This window comes from Puma concolor, chromosome B3 (genome assembly GCF_028749965.1).
Source record: "Puma concolor isolate L17-30 chromosome B3, mPumCon1.1.hap2, whole genome shotgun sequence".
Classification (NCBI taxonomy): domain Eukaryota; kingdom Metazoa; phylum Chordata; class Mammalia; order Carnivora; family Felidae; genus Puma; species Puma concolor.
The window spans coordinates 46,056,637-46,075,460 of record NC_141672.1 but is presented as its reverse complement, the minus strand read 5'-3'; the positions used below and the strand labels follow the sequence as shown (position 1 = coordinate 46,075,460).

Sequence of the window (18,824 nt, the reverse complement as noted above, 5' to 3'; positions counted from 1 at the left end):
GTCAGTCACATCAAGGGGAAAATGAAAACAAAAAGGGAAAGATTTAATGAGCCCCTCTAATAGTTTAAGCATTTGAAACTTCAGCATGTAAACTGACTTTAGATTCCAGAAATCTCATTTAAAGAAACACAGTACACCCTGGAAAATGCAATATGCAAAGCTGTTTAACATCAAATTTTTTTTTTTTTAACGTTTATTTATTTTTGAGACAGAGAGAGACAGAGCATGAATGGGGGAGGGTCAGAGAGAGGGACACACAGAATCTGAAACAGGCTCCTGGCTCTGAGCTGTCAGCACAGAGCCTGACGCGGGGCTTGAACTCACAGACCGCGAGATCATGACCTGAGTCAAAGTCGGATGCTTAACCAACTGAGCCACCCAGGTGCCCCTGACATCAACAAATTTAAGAGTCCAAACTAAAAATAAAGTATAAAAAGATGCAAATATTTCTTTCAAAGTAATATTATATTTTGATTAAACTGAAGAATGTTCATAAGCTCTATGTTAGTACACTTAGCTTTAAGCTTATACATTTTAAACAAGAGAGGCGAGGTGATGTACATTTTTTATTCTGCATAGTTAATGTACAAAATATTCCCACTTCCCTTGAAAAACACTATAGTATCTAAAACAAACTTTGATGAACACTGAATGTTAAAAAATTTTATGACACTATATAAATTGAATAGAAGTGAACACAAATACATACTCTTTAATTTTTCAAAATGCTAAGAATATATCACAGCACTGATAATATGAAAAAAAAATTTGGATTCATTTTTAAATTCAAAATTCTTCTGGATGTTCTTCACTGAGGGGCCTTAGAGGTGAAAAGGTAATCAAGTTACCACCAAAGGAAATGTGTCTGCCATGATCTGGATGTCTCCTCTCCACCTGAGTGAATGTATTACCACAGTTTAGGCCTGGCTGGAGAATAAATTCAGAGAAGTCACTACATCACGTCTTTCACCAATTAAGTCTTCAACAATGCAATTTAATAGGTTAATTAATAACATAAATAACACGTTTTGTATATAATAATACAATTATTACTAGTACAATGAATTTGCTACTTTCCAGTAGATCTAATTTCTTTTTTTTTTTTTTAATTTTTTTAACGTTTATTTATTTTTGAGACAGAGAGAGACAGAGCATGAACGGGGGAGGGGCAGAGAGAGAGGGAGACACAGAATCGGAAACAGGCTCCAGGCTCCGAGCTGTCAGCACAGAGCCCGACGCGGGGCTCGAACTCATGGACCGCGAGATCATGACCTGAGCTGAAGTCGGCCGCTTAACCGACTGAGCCACCCAGGTGCCCCGGCAGTAGATCTAATTTCAATATATACTTTTTTAATTGAAAAGGTATATCAGGTATATATGCCTTAAAGGTGACTAGTAATATGTAAATGTACTTCAGCAGTATATGTAGGATGAATAAAATTAAGGCCATATCTTAAGCCACTTACACAGATTCCACAAGTCCTAATCCATATAACTATACTTAATAGACTTTTTACTAATGTGATCCTGCTAGAATCTGTTTCTTTTGTTCCCCCTTGAGCCCTATTTCAGGTTCAAGTGATGCTACAGACTAATAATCTGGGTCTATAATAGATAGGTGGACCTATAAAAATATAAAATAAAAAAGTCTAAGTTCTAATATTTACAAAAGTGGAAAAGAATTCACAGGGAGACTAAATTCTAAAGTACTAAGATTTGGGGCGCCCGGGTGGCTCAGTCGGTTAAGCACCCGACTTTGGCTCAGGTCATGATCTCGCGGTCTGTGAGTTCGAGCCCTGTGTGGGGTCTGTGTTGACAGCTCAGAGCCTGGAGCCTGTTTCAGATTCTGTGTCTCCCTCTTTCTCTCTCCTCCCCCGCTCATGCTCTGTCTCTCTCTTCTCAAAAATAAACAAACGTTAAAAAAAAATAAAAAATAAATAAAGTACTAAGATTTATCAACAAGATAATATAGAAGATAGATAACTGTGAAGCACTTTTAATCATAGTATTAGTACAAAATGAAATATTATGATACATTAATTTCCAGATTTAATTATAATATCATATATGTCAGAACCAAGCATTCGGAGTTCATATCTGGGAACAGGATTATATCAGATTTGTATAAATTGGCCTTATGCTGAAATCCCTGACTCTAAGATCAAGAAAGCACCGAGTATGGGCCATAATGATACACTTCATTCTGCTGAGACGCAAGGCGGCACAGAAGCCTGAACATAAAGAGGGCATCTTTGAAAATAATGAAGGCCAACATATACAGAAGTCCTTAAGGAATTAGGGGCTTAAGGAAGCCAAGTATTTGCCAGGCTTCATGAGGTTAACAAAATTATTGTTCTTTTATCCTACATTTGCCTTAATGAATTTTTTATATTCTGAGATCAAAGATTAGCAAACCAAGACCATTTCCTGACCTATTTTAGCAGCTGGCCCTGGAAAATTTCAAGGTAAGGCTATAAACCAGGGTTGTCAACCTGGCTACACATTAGAATCACCTGATAATGGTCCTACTCCAGACTGTTGGAATAAAAATATCTGGGGGTAGGGCTGAAAACCAGTGCCATAAACACTTAGTAAGCAAGAAAGCACTCTTTCATTCATGCCAGTGACAGCATCATGAACATGAATCAGACAGCTCTGCCTAAAGAGGAATTTACAGTTCATAAGGGAAATAGATTCCCAAAATTATAATCCATTTCAGGAATATAATATACTCATATTACACTATTAATAAGAGATTAAATGTGTGCATTGTACACCTATATCTCTATATATAAATCAATAGGGGAGAGATGAGAGCTTTTCTAGGAAGGCTTCACAGAAGGGTCAAGGTTTAAACTAGATACAGAGGCAAGAGGTCAGCAAAAGTAAAGGCTGGGGAGCCTCTAAACAGAATACAACATAAATATAGTAATCTAAAAGAATTAAAATGAAAATAACCAATGATAACTGAAGGTAGGATAGACATTATCTTCCTAACTGTACATTTCTAAAGGCAGAAACCTTGCCTTATTTTTTCTTGCATCACTTAGAAACACCCAGCATAAGCCAAGCTACATATTAGATATATAAGTATTAAGCCAGTTTGTCATAACAAATTTGAAACATAAATGTTTTGGGAAATAAATCTTCAGAATTTAGTATTAGAATATGCTATATTTTAAAGTATATAAACATGGATAACAAATGGATTTCACAGTACATGCAACAAAAACATGGAAATTTTAAACCAACTTTGCACATATACTGAAAAGTGAGTAGTACCATTTTATAAAACAAATCTAGAATATAAAGGAATTTTTCAAATTAAGTTGGAAAACTTACCGAATCAAGAAGATGGCATTCAGTAGTGAGACTTTTAGTATCAAGCAGTACTGAAAAACAAAAAATAATTTTTAACTTTTAAAGAATATCCTCACAGTCAAGGGTTAGAAATGGACAACACCTGAAAAAGACAAAAAGTTCCATATATGAAATGCTATAACAAAAACATAGGTCATCTTATGCTGTGGCATTTTTTTTCCCTTAATGTTTATTTAATTTTGAGAGAGAGAGACAGAACTTGAGCAGGGGAATGGCAGAGAGAAAGGGAGACACAGAATCTGAAGCAGGCTCCAGGCTCTAAGCTGTCAGCACAGAGACCAACGTAGGCTTGAACCCACGAACCATGAGATCATGACCTGAGCTGAAGTCCGATGCTTAACCGACTGAGCCACCCAGGTGCCCCAGTGCTATGGCATTTTTAAATATGTACTTGAATTTTTTAGTAAAATTCTTACCCTTAAATTCAGTATAAAGAGTCTTCTACAAACAAATCTCACGTTTGTGATATTAAAGGTACCACTGGGCGTCCAGGTTGGTGAATATCTGGAGATTCGGGGAGAGTGGTGCATTTGGAGGGTATAGAAGCTTTGTACCCTTTCCCCATACCTTGCCCTATGCATCTCTTTCACATGGCTATTCCTGAATTACATCCTTTTATAATAAACAGGTAATAAACCAAAGTTTAGGGGATTAAAAAAAACAAGGTACCTGAAAGATGCTAGCTGGAGTACATTAAATGTCTGGCCAAGGTTATGTTTATTTTGCTTTAGGCCCCAGCCAGAAAAACACCATTGAGGAGCAGATGAAAACAGCAGGTGAAACTATCGCACATTATACTATAACAAAAATACAAGAGCCATTTCGTATTGCAGAACAATCATAACAAAGTAGATAGGAAAAAGGCAATATGGAAGAAAAATAGGGCATTCTGAAGAAAGGTTTAAGGATGTGCGTTGAAAAGGACGTGAAGTAAAAAAATAATAAACTTCAGGGAATTTCTCTGAGTCTGCACAAACAATGAAGACTGCAAATAGGTCTGATGCAAAATGCTACTTAGTTCCAACATGGATTAGTTTTTAATAGGTCTACTTCAAAAGGTTTGAGGTGTAGAGTGGGATTCTACAACACATACTAATTCTCATAAGGTATTTACTATGAATGTCCAGTTTTTCAACACTTATTCTTAGAAACTGGTACCCTGAAGTATTTACGATAATCTGTGTATTAGTCCAAATTCATTTATTTAACAAAGTGTCATCTAAATATATTTAAAAGACCTCACCTGACTGAGAAATTTTAGTTTCCTCTTCCTGTAAGATATTATTTTGTGATGCTGTATTTTTTTCAGGGCTGCTCATTAAAACATCCTGTGCTGTAACCGAAGAATTTAGTTCCATTCCTTCCACATCATCTGAAATTTCTTCCTTTTTGTTATCATTAATATCATCTCTCACTTCACCAGCAGGTAGAGGCAAACTCATTCTTTCACTGGGTAAACGATCCATCTCAAAGCTTATCTTGTTTGTACCCTGGAAGTAAAAAAATACTTTTACATTTAATTACCAAAAATTGGAACAAATAGAAAAAGTTTTGTTGCTATTCAAAATAAAAACAGAAGAATGACATTTGGAACATAGGCTAAAGAACATTGTAAATCCCACTATGTTGCTTCTTGAACAATTAGTTCAAAGAATATTATAGCAACAGTATGATTGAAGGAAACTTTCTCAGCAAGTGTCTATGATACTCCAATTTAGTGACTGGCAAACATTTTTTTGTGCAGGGCCAGATGATAAGTATGTTAGGCTTTGTGAACCACAGAATCTCTGCCACAACTACTCAACTCTACCGCTGTACTGTGAAAGTAGCCAGATATAATATGTAAGTGTGGTTGGGTTATAATAAAACTTTATTTACAATAATAATTTTGATGGCAGTTAAAGAACACAAAATGGCACTATAGTTTCAAACAAGCCAAAGGTCTTTAAAACAAGAAGTATCATTTTATATGACTGATTTAGATTTAGATTTCCAGAATGGAAATTCTGGGAGTGGTTTACGGAGTTACTATACATAATGACATAAACTGCTATCTACTACACTGGAATCGAACTTACATAATTTACTTCGATTAAATCTTGTAATCCAGGACACGGAGTATCTTCTATGCTGTTCCAAAAAAAAGAAAAAAGCAGCACTGTAATCAGATAATTAAACACACTGCTATCTTTTTACTTGTGTTTTGATATTGTCCCTCATGAGTCAAAGATGGATCCGGTCCAAGATCAGACCTGGTCCAAATAGGCTAGTTGTGGACCACAGCTACAAGCAGGATGGCCACAAAAACCAGAAAGCTCACAGCCGGTTACCATGCTGTTCAGTCCACCAGCAATCTTTTGAACCTCAGTCAAATCGAGAGCTACACACACACTAGAGAAAGGTTAGAATAAAGCCAACTCCTGGGAGTGTGGAAGCAACAACTCAGTTACCTATAGCTGGAGTTGGCTACATTCACTTGTTCGCTACAGCATAATATATTCCAATCTCAAAGTTCATAACTTGTATTCATTAGAAATATCTGTCTCAACCTCTTGCAAGTCATTTTTAAAAAAAAAATCCTATTTTTCCAGTTTTCAACTTCATGTTGCCTTCACCTCACAAAGTTGTTTATGTGTAAGTTGCTCTTTCAGGATTATTTTTGGGAATTAAGTAAAAGATTTTTTTTTTTTAATTTTTTTTTTCAACGTTTATTTATTTTTGGGACAGAGAGAGACAGAGCATGAACGGGGGAGGGGCAGAGAGAGAGGGAGACACAGAATCGGAAACAGGCTCCAGGCTCCGAGCCATCAGCCCAGAGCCTGACACGGGGCTCGAACTCACGGACCGCGAGATCGTGACCTGGCTGAAGTCGGACGCTTAACCGACTGCGCCACCCAGGCGCCCCAGTGAAAGATTTTTTAAAGAGTACTTGTATTATCACTTAAATACAATTATGGACCTTCTCAGCACAAGATTAAACTAGAGATATATAAAGCAAAGTAACCTGCATTTAAGAAATGACAATAAATTGGTATTTTATAACCCAGATTTCTAGAATATTTAGTTCCCACAAAGGTTAAATATACCTTGGTTTATACTAAAAATTAGAAATCTTAAAATATGTTCCATGAAATATTTAAGAGCAAAAACTTTCATTTGTTTCCTCTACTTCAATTCGTAGGTGTTCTTTATTTTACTTTTTTGACAGCCTTCTCTGCTGTGATGGCTAAGTATTCAATGCTATCCCGTCTCCAGATTAATAATAAATCCAATAGTCTTCTCTTGGCTCCAGATGATAATTTTATTTCCTACTTACCTTAAAGTATCTTTTTTTCCTATCAGATTTCTGGTATCTTTATATTCCACCAACAAGGACTATATAGATAATTTTGATGCATTTGTAGCAGAAAGAATACAGGGAGCATCCAATTTTACCAATTATAAGCTGAATTTGGGTAAGTTACTAACTTTTCAAGTTACTAACTTGAAAAATGGAGATCTAATACCTCACAGGGTTGTTTTGAGAATTAAATGAGATAATACATGTTAATAACCTAGAACCATGTCTAGCCCATAATTCTTCAGTACACATTAGCTCTCCCTTATTTATGCTCTGTTATCTGTCAAGATAGCAATCTCAAGGTACTTTCTATAGAAAGTACAAAAGTGCCTACCTCTCAAGGACCCTGTAGGGAGGCATCAAACACTGCTGTTTTTTGTAAATGATGAAAATGAAGCTAAGTGAGTTAACTTATCCCGAAGTTTCACAGCTAGTATGTATGCCATAGAGCTGGTTTTGAGCTCAGATTTATCAAGCACCAAAGCCACAATGTGTTTAACACCAAAGGACACTGTATTGTTTCCTTTCTTCTTAGTTCTGCAGAATTTATTCTGCCCATCTAAATATAACCAATTACCGATCAGAAATTGTAAGCCTTAGTTCCCTCATTTAGGAAACAGAAGTATTTTCTATATGTCACAGGGTCATTGTGAAATCTAATAAAAAATACAGGTCTTGCATATTTTACCAGGTTAACAATCTGAAATGATATTTAATGTCAGCATCTGTTATAGTCTAGATAATAACACATGAAGGAATACCTGTTTTTAGGAATAGTTGAAAGCAAAGTCTCCTTATCAACATGTCCACGTGTGGTACTTGAAGGATCAGGATTCTGTGGTGACACAGTTTGTCTCAGAACGCCCATCTTAGACCTGTTCTCAGACACAGCTTTGCTGACAGACTTAGGTGTCCTAAGTCTTTGAGAAAGACGTTCAGAAGAGATAGAAAGTCCTAGAAGATGAAAGAAATCATCTCAATACCAAAAAGTTCCTTCATTCACTTTTCATTACAACAAGGAAGACAGTGCAAGTTCTTCCTATTACCCTACCAACTAGCCTCCTTCTCCAGTAAAATGTCTGTTAAAGACAAATGCCTGGGACTTTCAGTTAAAGATAGTACTGAACACACACATTAGATTCTGTTTCTTCTTGACATCCCACTACTTGACGCAGTAACAGAGATCATCTTAAAAGGCAGAATGTCACAAGGACAAAGAATCTTTTTTTTTTTTTTAAACTCAGTGGCTTTTTAAACCTGAAATACAATTTTCCAGGACAAAGGGAACTAAAAGAGAGACAACAATAGTCAGAAAAATTCAGAAGCTGTAATGTAGATGAGTGAGTAGGATATTACTTACTAGACCCAAGAAAATAAATCCTAAGTCACAGTCAGGAAAGAGGAGAATCAACCCAATTTATACCATAACACCCCTCAAAACAACTGGTGGCCTCAAGTATCTCTGAAAGCAGAGATGAAAGTGGAGCTAAAAACAGGAAAAACAAAGTCAGTTTAAAGAACAAGTGGAATCCTTTCCTTATTCTGCACAGGCAGTCAACATGCTCCTTGCCACCACCCAAACCAGAAAAAGAGAGGGTTATTTCCTGAAAAAGGTGGAACAGAAGGTCTCTGAGTTAGGGGATACCAGGTAAGGTTGAGATGGGGACTAGGTGGAAAAAGGGGATCTGGTGAGTATTTACAAACTATTGAGACATTCAGTTTTTTCCTCCCACCTGGCCCCTGAAAGGCTGGTAGCCAGAATTCTATCTTCTAGGCAGCAGACTGAAAGAGTCTTCTCTGGGAAATCTGACTAGCACATGAGAACAGACTTCAATATAGTGATGTGTAGGGTCCCAGTGTTATGGTACAGCTAAATCACATGACAGTAAAGACCACATCACCCAAGTGCTGCTGTGCAGAGACCCACTCTTAACCACAGCAGGCAGTCAATGATCGCCAGACACCCAAGGAAAGCCTCTAATATGAGAGATGGAAACCAAAACCAAACAGACAATGGGCACCTGGGTGGCTCAGTCGGTTAAGCACCCGACTTTGGCTCAGGTCATGATCTTGTAGCTGGTAGGTTCCAGCCCCATATCGGGCTCTGTGCTGACAGCTCAGAGTCTGGAGCCTGCTTCAGATTCTGTGTCTCCCTCTCTTTCTGCCCCTCCCCTGCTCACACTGTTTCTCTCTTTCTCTCTAAAAAATAAATCATAAAAAAAAAAAAAAACCAAAACCAAAACCAAAAACAAAAGAAAACACCCCAAACAGACAAAAGTATCTTGGAACAAATACTGACTCTACAGGGGAATGAAAACATAAAAGCTATCATTAACATCCTCAGAAAGGTAAGACAATACACTTACCAAACCAGTACAGAATGTTATAAAATGGAACATTCCGAGAATGAGAAAGAGCTCTTGGGAATTTAAACCATGAGAGGAAAACAAGACAAAACAAAGCATACCACCATGAGAGCCAATACGAAAGTTGAGGAAATCCAGGAAGTAGAAAATGGCAAGTACAGGAAAAATTATAAAAATAGCCTATTTTCCAGGAAAAAAATAAAATAGGTATTTCTGAAAGAAAGATCCAAGATAACCAAGGAGAGTAAATCATAGCAACAATTCAAGAAAAAAAAAATCTATATCTTGTTCAGAGGGAGGGCTTCAAACAACTCAAGATTCCAAGACTCCTGTAAGAACTAAAAGTGGCTGTCCCTAGGGAGAAACAAATGGGATGAGAGGGGCTTTTGGGGGGACTTCTGTAACAGGCCTCATATGAACTAAGTGCTCTGTAAATAAAACTCAATTTTAACAAGATAGTGTTGGGCCATGAACCTTAATCTCCCCAGTCAGAAGTGCCACACTGGGTCCATGAAAGAACAGACAGTGATGAGTTCATAGTAATGGAAACTAGTAGGATCCTCAGGAAGTTAGTGGCAAGGAGCCACGTTACTAGCAGGAGGCAATTCCTGGGTGGAAGTGAAGCTGCTTAGAGTAAAGCAAACAAGCCAGACCACACCAGGTATGATACCTAAATTGACAGGAAGATTATAATATACTTGAGGTGATAAATTTACATTTTAATGTAAATATCAGATAACAGCTCAAGCTTATTTTCAGAAAACTTCCCAGTAGACACAGTTAAATAGGGAAAAAAACATCCCTTCAGCTGATTAGTACTTGAAGAGGATTTGGACCCTTTCTCCCTGAAAACAAACATCTATGGGCACCTGGGTGGCTCAGTCAGTTAAGCATCTAACTCTTGATTTCAGCTCAAGTCATGATCTTAGGGTTGTGAAACTGAGCCTCATGTAGGGCTCTGCACTGACAGTGAGGGGCTGGCTTGGGATTCTCTCTCTCTCTCTGCCCCTCCCCTGCTCTCTCTCTCTCTTTCAAAATAAACAAACATTAAAACAAACATCTAGCACTTAAAGCACTGATACAAGTTTCTACTGAGATTTACAGATTACTTCAGCTATGACCTCTCGTTACATGATGTATATATAAATAATTCCAATCTAGATACATAAATTCAGTCTAATAAAGATAGCCTATGGGGCGATTGGGTGGCTCAACTGGTTGAGCAACCGACTCTTGATTTAGGCTCAGGTCATGAGCTCACAGCTAGTGAGTTTGAGCCCTGCATCTGGCTCTGTGCTAACAGCGCAGAGCCTGCTTGGGATTCTCTCTCATTCTCTCTCTCCCTCCTGTGCTCACACATTCTGTCTCTCTCTCTCAAAATAAAGAAACTTACAGAAGACCATGGCGGAGGGGAAGGAAAAAAAAAGTTAGAGAGGGGGAGAGCCAAACCATAAGAGACTCTTAAAAACGGAGAATAAATTGAGGGTTGATGGGGGGTGGGAGGGAGGGGTGGGTGGCATTGAGGAAGGCACCTGTTGGGATGAGCACTGGGTGTTGTATGGAAACCAATTTGACAATAAATTTCATATTAAAAAAAAAAAGTTTAAAGATAGCGTATGAAAAATAGCTATTGGGGGTGCCTGGGTGGTTTAGTCCATTGAGTGACTGACTTTGGCTCAGGTCATGATCTCACAGTTCATGAGTTCAAGCCACACTGTCAGTGTGGAGCCTGCCTGGGATTCTCTCTCTCTCCCCCTCTTTCTGCCCCTCCCCCACTCACATGAGCATGCTTTCTCTCTCTAATAAATAAAAACTTAAAAAAAAATAGCTATTAAAAATTGTAAAAGAAAATCATAAGATCAGAGTTAGAAATCAGTTAGAAAATCATAAGAATGGTTTCCTAAAGTATTAAAAGCTGGTTTCACTGGAATGCTTTTAAATTAGGAAATTAGTACATTTATTGTATTTCATAAAATCTGAGCAAAAGTTTTAATACAAATGAAAATTAAACCAAACCCATTTTCCAATGAAGCACACACAGTTGTGCTTCATTTTAAAGCACAACTAAAGAAGTATGATGATTTTAATGCCTAAGATGCTTTGCATCTTAAATTCTAATCCAACTAACCTGAAGAAAATTACCTAACTTCTCATGTTTTTATCATGTCCCTTACCGCTTGGGATCCTGTGACCTACTCCACAGGATTGTGGGGTTAAGTGGTAATAACTGATGTGAAATCACTTAGGAAACACAAAATCCATTTTAGAAGATTGGTCACACTTAAAGTAATCTAATCATACACATCACAATGTGCCTTGCATGGGTTTGTGAGAGCATAGTCTATCTTCCAGACCCACAGAGAGTTTATAGGCCTTCGTGTGAAAACTACTTTATACCTGTTATACAAGCTCCCATCTAACCCAAATATTTCTCTCAAGGAGTCTTAGCAAAAAATCTAACCTGAGAAGGATTTAACGGGACTTTCAATTCTGAAAAATCCAGCATCAAACACTATTGTATCAACTTCCTTTGGCATTACAGAGGCCGCTGCCTCCACATGTTCTTCCTTCTTCATTCTCTCTCTCATTGCATTTTTTATGGCAGCTAGGCGATTTCTAGCTGCAATTCTTCCATCATCCTCTTTGGATTTACTTGCTACACCTGAGACAACTTTTTTCTGCAAAGAGAAATTATGACATTTATTAAAGCTACTCATTATCATCTTACAAGAAAAACAAAGCATGCATAGCTATTTAACACATTTGGGGTGCCTGGGTGGCTCAGTCAGTTGAGCGTCGGACTCTTGATTTCGGCTCTGGTGCCAGGGGTCAAAAGGTAAAGGACAAAGTCCCTGCTCTCGAGGAGTTCACAGCTTAAGGGAAGGGCTCGATGTGGACATTAAAAAGAATAAATGTCATGATACAGACAAAATCAGACAACTGTAAGAGAATACCAGGCTATCACCTAAATCAATCCTAAGAGTCATCCAGAAAGGCTTATAGGAAGTAGCACTGAGCTGGAATCACAGCCAGGCTACAAGACCAGGTGAAGAAAGGGCTGGAACATGCAAAAAATAGCATGTTTGCAAAGCCAGAAGTGAAAGAAAGCATAGCACAGCTGGGAGGTAACAACAGATAGATTTTAAAATCCCTTGCATGTAACCATTTTAAAGAGCCACATTTATACAGAGGACAAAGAAATAGAGTTTATCGATGACTTTTAATCAGGAGATTAACATTATCGGCTGTGTGTTTCGAAAGGTCATTCTGTCTATAGCCTGGAGAATGGAGAACTGACTGGAGGTTACAAGTCAGTTAGGAAGGAGACTATTGCACTGATACTGGGTAAAGATGATAGTAATTAGATTAAGGAGGAGAAATGGAAAAGCCATGAATGGCTTCAAGAGATATGTTAAGGGGGAGAACTGAGAGGACTTAGCAATCTATTGGATGTGTGGAGGGTAGAGATGGTGAAATAGAGAAAGGACTAAAGAAGATACCTCAGACACCTAGTGGGAATATCATTCTCTGAGACAGAAATATCAATGTGTGTGCAGATGACTTCAGTTTGGGACTTTTTTTTTTTTTAATCGTTTTAATGTTTATTTTTGAGAGAGAGAGAGACACACACAGAGTGCAAATGGGGGAGGGGCAGAGAGAGAGGCACAGAATCTGAAGCAGGCTGCAGGCTCTGAGCTGTCAGCACAGAGCCTGATGTGGGGCTCAAACCCATGAACCGTGAGATCATGACCTGAGCTGAAGTCGGACGCTTAAGTGACTGAATCACCCAGGTGCCCCGAGGCATACTGATTTTAAGTTTTATGGAGTCAGGATATATAGAGGTAGAGCTTAGCAGTACATGTGTTTTGAAATACAGATTTGGGACTCATCACAGGATGGGGAAGATTGCACAGAAAAAATGTGGAAGGAAAGAAGAGAGTTGAGGTAGGAATAAGAATATCACAAACATTTAAGGGATAAATGGAAAAACAAACATACAAACATGACTGAAAATGGGCACAGAGACAGGAGGAAAAATTAGAATATAATTTCAAGAAAGAGGGAATCAACTGTATTTAATCCTGCAGAAGGATTAGATTTTATAATTAAGTAAGTATCTAATAACTCAGCAACTAGAGAATCAATACCCCTGGTGATAACTGTTCTAGAGGCATCAAGAAGGGTGAAGTTGACTTGCAGTGAGTTGGAGAGATAAGTGAGGACCAAAACCAGTAACCGCAGAGTACAGACAACTTTTCCAGGAAACTTGTCTGTGATTCGGAGATGGGAACATCACAGGTTTAAGGGTTTTTTTTAATGTAAGCAAAGCTAAGACCCTCAAACATGTCTAAAAGCTGATGGAAAAGAGAGAGGAAGAGAGGAAAAAAAGGCTAATTGATGGAATGACAGATCGATGAATAAGTAAGAGGGAAGAGGATCAAAGTATAGGTATTAATTTTACTTTATTTGTTTGATAATCTTAATAGTAGCCTGTAAAATAGAGTAAGAGGAGAGAGACACCTGGCGATAAGGGACAGAATTACAAGGCTCTGATATACGCTATCTGCAGCACTGATGATGTTCATGTTTCCAGGACTGAGTACTCAATAAGAAATACCCATGGTAGCTTCAAATTGTCCCAGCATTTTCCACTGTTTAGCAGATTTGAAATTCATTCAATTAATTTAGTCACTGTCCTCAGCGTCCTTGTCATGAGACTTCATTAGTCAAATAATTTGGTAATAAATTCTTTTAAATTCTTATTTATTTATTTTTGAGAGAGACAGAGAGAGCATGTACACGTGTGCGAATACGAGCAGGGGAGGGGCAGAGAGAAAGGGAGAGAGAGTCCCAAGCAGGTTCCACACTCAGCTCGGAGTCTGACGGGACTTGATCTCATGACCATGAGATCATGACCTGGGCTGAAATCATGACCATGAAATCATGACCTGGGCTGATCATGACCTTGGACACTTAACAGACTAAGCCATCCAGGTACCCCTGTAACAGGTTCTTTTAATACTCTAGTATCTTAAGTCCCTAAGATAGGATTTAAAACAGACATTTTATTTGGGTTACATAAGAATAAAGTACTAAACTAGAAACCTAATTCTATAACCAAAGGTATTCTTCTAAAATATAAAGAGGGGTGTCTGGGTAGCTCAGTTGGTTAAGCACATCTGACTCTTGATTTCGGCTCAGGTCATGATCTCATGGTGGTGAGATCGAGCCCCTCGTTGGGCTCTGCACTGGGCATACAGCCTGCTTGGAATTCTCTCTCTCCCTCTCTCCCTGCCCCTCCCCTGCTTGTGCACATGTGCATGCACACACTCTCTCTCAAAAAAAAATACAACTAAATAAAAATAAAATGTAAAGAAACACTGGCAATGCTCTAAGGTGGTTTGAGAAGTATCCATTTGACCAGAAACTCTGAGTTCAAAACATTACTAGAAAAAAAAAGTACTACAAATAGAGAAGAATGGAATCTTTCACGTTAACAAAGCAAATTTTAGAGAAAATAGGAAAATTTACAAGATAAAGCATAGGGAAGAAGACAGATGTTCTAAAGAGCCATTGTCCCTCTTTCCTATTTAAAAACCATTTCATTTTGAAATAGAGAACACAAAAGAATATATAAAAACAAAGAGGTGGCATAGCCTACTGATTAAGAATATGGATTCTGGAAAGAGAAGCCTGGCCGTGAAACATAGCTCCGCATTTGGCAAGTGATTTAATCTTTCTGGACATGAGGTTTTTCAACTGTAGCTTGGGGAGAACAGAGCCTACTTCACAGGACTGTTGTGATGATTAAATGAGCTTATACACATAAAATACATAGAACAATACTTGGCACACACTAAGCATTATATCAATCATGTAGTACTCCTGTTATTATTAGAACAAAATGGAAGTTTTACAACAAAATGTACAGTTTGAAGTGTAAAACAAACATGAGGGGGTGCCTGAATGGTTCATTCAGTTGAGTGGACAACTCCTGATTTCAGCTCAGGTCATGATCTCACAGTATGTGGGTTTGAGCCCCGCATCTGGCTCTGTGCTGACAGTAAGGACCTTGCCTGGGATTCTCTCTCCTTCTCTCTCTGCCCCTTCCCCAATCATGCTGTCTTGCTCTCTCTCTCTAAATAACAAATAAACTTTAAAAATATATTTAAAACAAACAAACATGCATATACCCACTATTTGCTAACTTAGAAGCCCTTTGCGTGTCCCCATTCAATTATAGCCCCTACCTCCTGCCCTCCAGAAAGAATTTAGTGTTTAGCTGAATTTAAGATCTGGCTGATTTAGAATTTAGCTGAATTTCATTGCTTCATCAAAGGCAATCCAGACGTTGTATGTAATATATGGAACTTCACTGGTAAAAAGATGAAAAATCTGAAGCTAAATGTTTTTAAAGCTGAAAAATAAAAATTCATTAAAGTAGAAGAATCTGCTAGAAATTTGGATATAAAACCCACACACTTACCCGAAAGACTTTTTTGTTTGTATTATTATTGTTCTGCCATCCAGATTCCTCAAGTTTAGTCAAATTGTTGAATTTTTGGTTTACATCTTCTATCTGTTAGTAAATAAAGCACATGTTTATCAGATTAATCCTAACTTTATTAAAATGAAAAACCAGTGAACTGAAGCTTCAAAAAAATTGAGAATGGGGAGTTGGACTGATGGCATATAAAATTAGACGAAGCCATCCTCAATTTAGTATTCAAATTAAGAATTCTTATGGTAAAATTGTTATTTGTGCTTTGACAAACTTCCAAAATCTACAGAAAAGATGTCAAATATGAAGAACCCTCCTAATTTATTTTTGACCAATAAAATGTAGGAGGGATATCCTAGATGTTTGTTTCCTAAACTATACAATGTGAACACGATATGTCTTTTTCTTTTTTTTTTTTTTAAACACAATGTCTTTTGCAAATACTTTCAGTCTGTGGCTTGCCTTCTCATTCTCTTGACAGAATCTTATTTTAAAAGATACATGTAATACCTACTAGCAGGATAAGAATGTATGATCCTTATCCTTCTGGTATGGTCCTCATCTCAACTAGTTATCTAAAGTGGTGCCTTCTGTGCACCACTTTAGGGAAGATCAGAACAAGCCTTCCCGCATTCCGGTCAAGGCTTACGTTCTTACGTTAACCTCCATGGGGCCTAGAAAATGTAGCCCCAAGAGAGGTCATTGTATAGGCGTGGACAAGATGCAGGGCCAAAGATGGAGTCAGTGTTGTCAGTGTATGATTCCCATCTTTCTGGTACTTCCAGTCTCCTCCAAAGAGGAAACCATTGTTAATAATTTAGTAAACATGCTTCAAACCCCCTATTATGCATTTATACACATGCATACTCTCAATTTCTCTCTCCTGAAAAAATGTAAATGTCAAAAAGATTCAGGATTATACTATGACCAACTGATGTTCAACAATGTGTCAATGTAATCCAATGAGGAAAGGATAGTCTTTTCAACAACAGTGCTGGGGAAATTGGATATACACAAGAAAAAAGATGAATTTCCTACATCATACACAAAAATGAACTCTAAATGAATCATATACCTAACTGTAGAGCTAGAACTACACTTTTAGAAAAAAACATAAGAAAATCTTTGTGAGCCGACATTTGGCAAAAAAAGAGTTCTTAGACATGGTGTCAAAAATCACAACATAGAAGAAAAAAGTTGATAAGTTGAATATCATCAAAATTAAAAACATTTACACTTCAAAAGACACCATTAAGAAAATTAAGACAAGCTACAAAGTGGGGGAAAGTATTTGCAAATAATATTTCTGATAAAAGACTTGTCTTCAGAATATACAAAGAACAGTTAGAACTCAAAAACAAAAAGACAAACAAAACGGCCAAAAGATTTGAATAGAAATTTCACCAAAGAAGACATTTAAATGGCTAACAAACACATGAAAACATAATTATCATAATTCATTAGGGAAATGCAAATCAAAACTACAACAAATACTTCATACCCACTACAATGGTTCCGCTAGACAGACAGTAACAAGTACTAGTCAGGATGTGGAGACATAGGAAAACTCATACATTGTTGGCAGGAAAGTAAAATATTACAATCACTTTGGCAAACAGTATGGCAGTTTCTTAAAAGTCAAACATAAATTTACTATATGTCCTAGGAATATCTAGATATTTACCTCAAGGGAAATGAAAACTTATGTCCACACTAAGATTTGTATGTGAATATTCAAAGAAGATATTCATAATCACCAAAGTAGAAACAATCCAAGTGTCCTTCAACTGGTGAATAGAGAATGGTGTATTTACCCAAAGAACTACTACTCAGCAATGAAAAGGAACGAAGTACAGATACATCGCACAACATGGAAGAACCTCAAAAACATCATGCTAAGTGAAAGAAGCCATATATGAAAGACTACATATGGTATTATTTTACCTAATATGAAGTGTCCAGAAACGGCAAATCTATGGAGTAAGTTGCTTGGGGCTGGGAGTGGGAATGGGGATTCACTTGCATACAGAAAAGAAAGGTCTTTTAATGCTGAAAATATTCTACACTTGGATTGTGGTGACGGATGCACAACTCTGCAAATTTACTGAAAATCATTGAACTGTGCATTCAGAACTGGTAAGTTTTATGATATTAAACTTCAGAAAAGCTCTTAAAGGAAAAAAAAAAAAAAGGTCCCAGAAGGCAACTTGAAGAGGCTCCCAATGGCCAAAGCTGGGAAATGAGTATCAACAGATACTCAATATAAACAATATAAACACATCAAATACCTTCAAATCTATCAATTATTAATATTAAAAAACAAAATTAATTGGTTACCATTGAATGATGCTAGTGAAACAACTCATTATCAAAACTGGAAAATATGTAAAAACTGGTCATAAAGCAATACTTACCATCACCATGACTACCTCAACACTATTCACGTCAGGGCCATACAGCAATGGACATTATCTTTCCTTCACTTTTTCTCTACTCTGAATACTGTTTTTGCTTTTCATTTGCTTGGTTTTTATGTATCTATCATCAATTCACCTCTAAATTTTATAAAAACCTCCTCTGAATACAATTTAAAAAGCAAACAGGGGCGCCTGTGTGGCTCGGTCAGTTGAGCATCCAACTCTGGATTTCAGCTCAGGTCATGATCCCAGGGTCACGTGATGGAGCCCCGCTCAGCCTGGAGCCTGCTTGGGATTCTCTCAATTTCTCCCTCTGCCCCTCTCCCACTTGTCTTTTTTCACTCTCTCTAAAAATAAAAAATAAGTGAAAAAGCTAGCAAACAAATCAGGTATTATATATTTAGCTCAATCTCACACAGACCAATCTCACAGGGACCAGGTCCTCCTGCTCTAATCTCAACCACTGCTTCGTAAACTACACACCTCACCACAACTCAGCCCCAATTCCCTTACCCCTTTCTGACACTCAGTCCCACCTCCTCCCATTTCTTGGTTTACTCCATCATTTTTGTGAGGTACATTCTCACTTGGTTTTCTAAGAAAGAGAACATGGGAGGTAAAATTTGAGACTGTGTGTGTCTAAAAAGTGCCTTTTCACCCTCACATATGATTGGTTGGGTACAAAACTCCAAGTTGGAACTTATTTTCCCTCAGAAGTTTGAGGGCATTGTTTTCTCAGCTTTCAGTGTTGCTGTTGAGAAATCCAAGGCTATTCTGATTCTTGATCCTTTGTATAAGACTTGTTTTCCCTCTCTGGA

At 37.5% G+C, this 18,824-nt stretch overlaps 1 protein-coding gene across 4 annotated transcripts in view; it reads right to left on the bottom strand.

Annotated features, from left to right (window-relative positions):
* Positions 1–553: 553 nt before the first annotated feature.
* DLGAP5 (DLG associated protein 5) overlaps positions 554–18,824 on the bottom strand; it is a 40,151-nt gene continuing 21,880 nt past the window's right edge. For 2 of the 4 annotated variants that reach the window (XM_086709699.1, XM_086709702.1), the window contains 7 exons: positions 15,575–15,667; positions 11,549–11,765; positions 7,483–7,675; positions 5,460–5,511; positions 4,625–4,871; positions 3,343–3,392; positions 554–927 (listed from right to left, as the gene is read on the bottom strand). In XM_086709699.1, the coding sequence (XP_086565825.1) occupies positions 787–927; positions 3,343–3,392; positions 4,625–4,871; positions 5,460–5,511; positions 7,483–7,675; positions 11,549–11,765; positions 15,575–15,667 (993 nt within the window). In that variant the 3' untranslated portion in view covers positions 554–786. The remainder of the gene's footprint in view (positions 928–3,342; positions 3,393–4,624; positions 4,872–5,459; positions 5,512–7,482; positions 7,676–11,548; positions 11,766–15,574; positions 15,668–18,824) is intronic. The other 2 variants (XM_086709700.1, XM_086709701.1) reach the window with 2 other exon arrangements.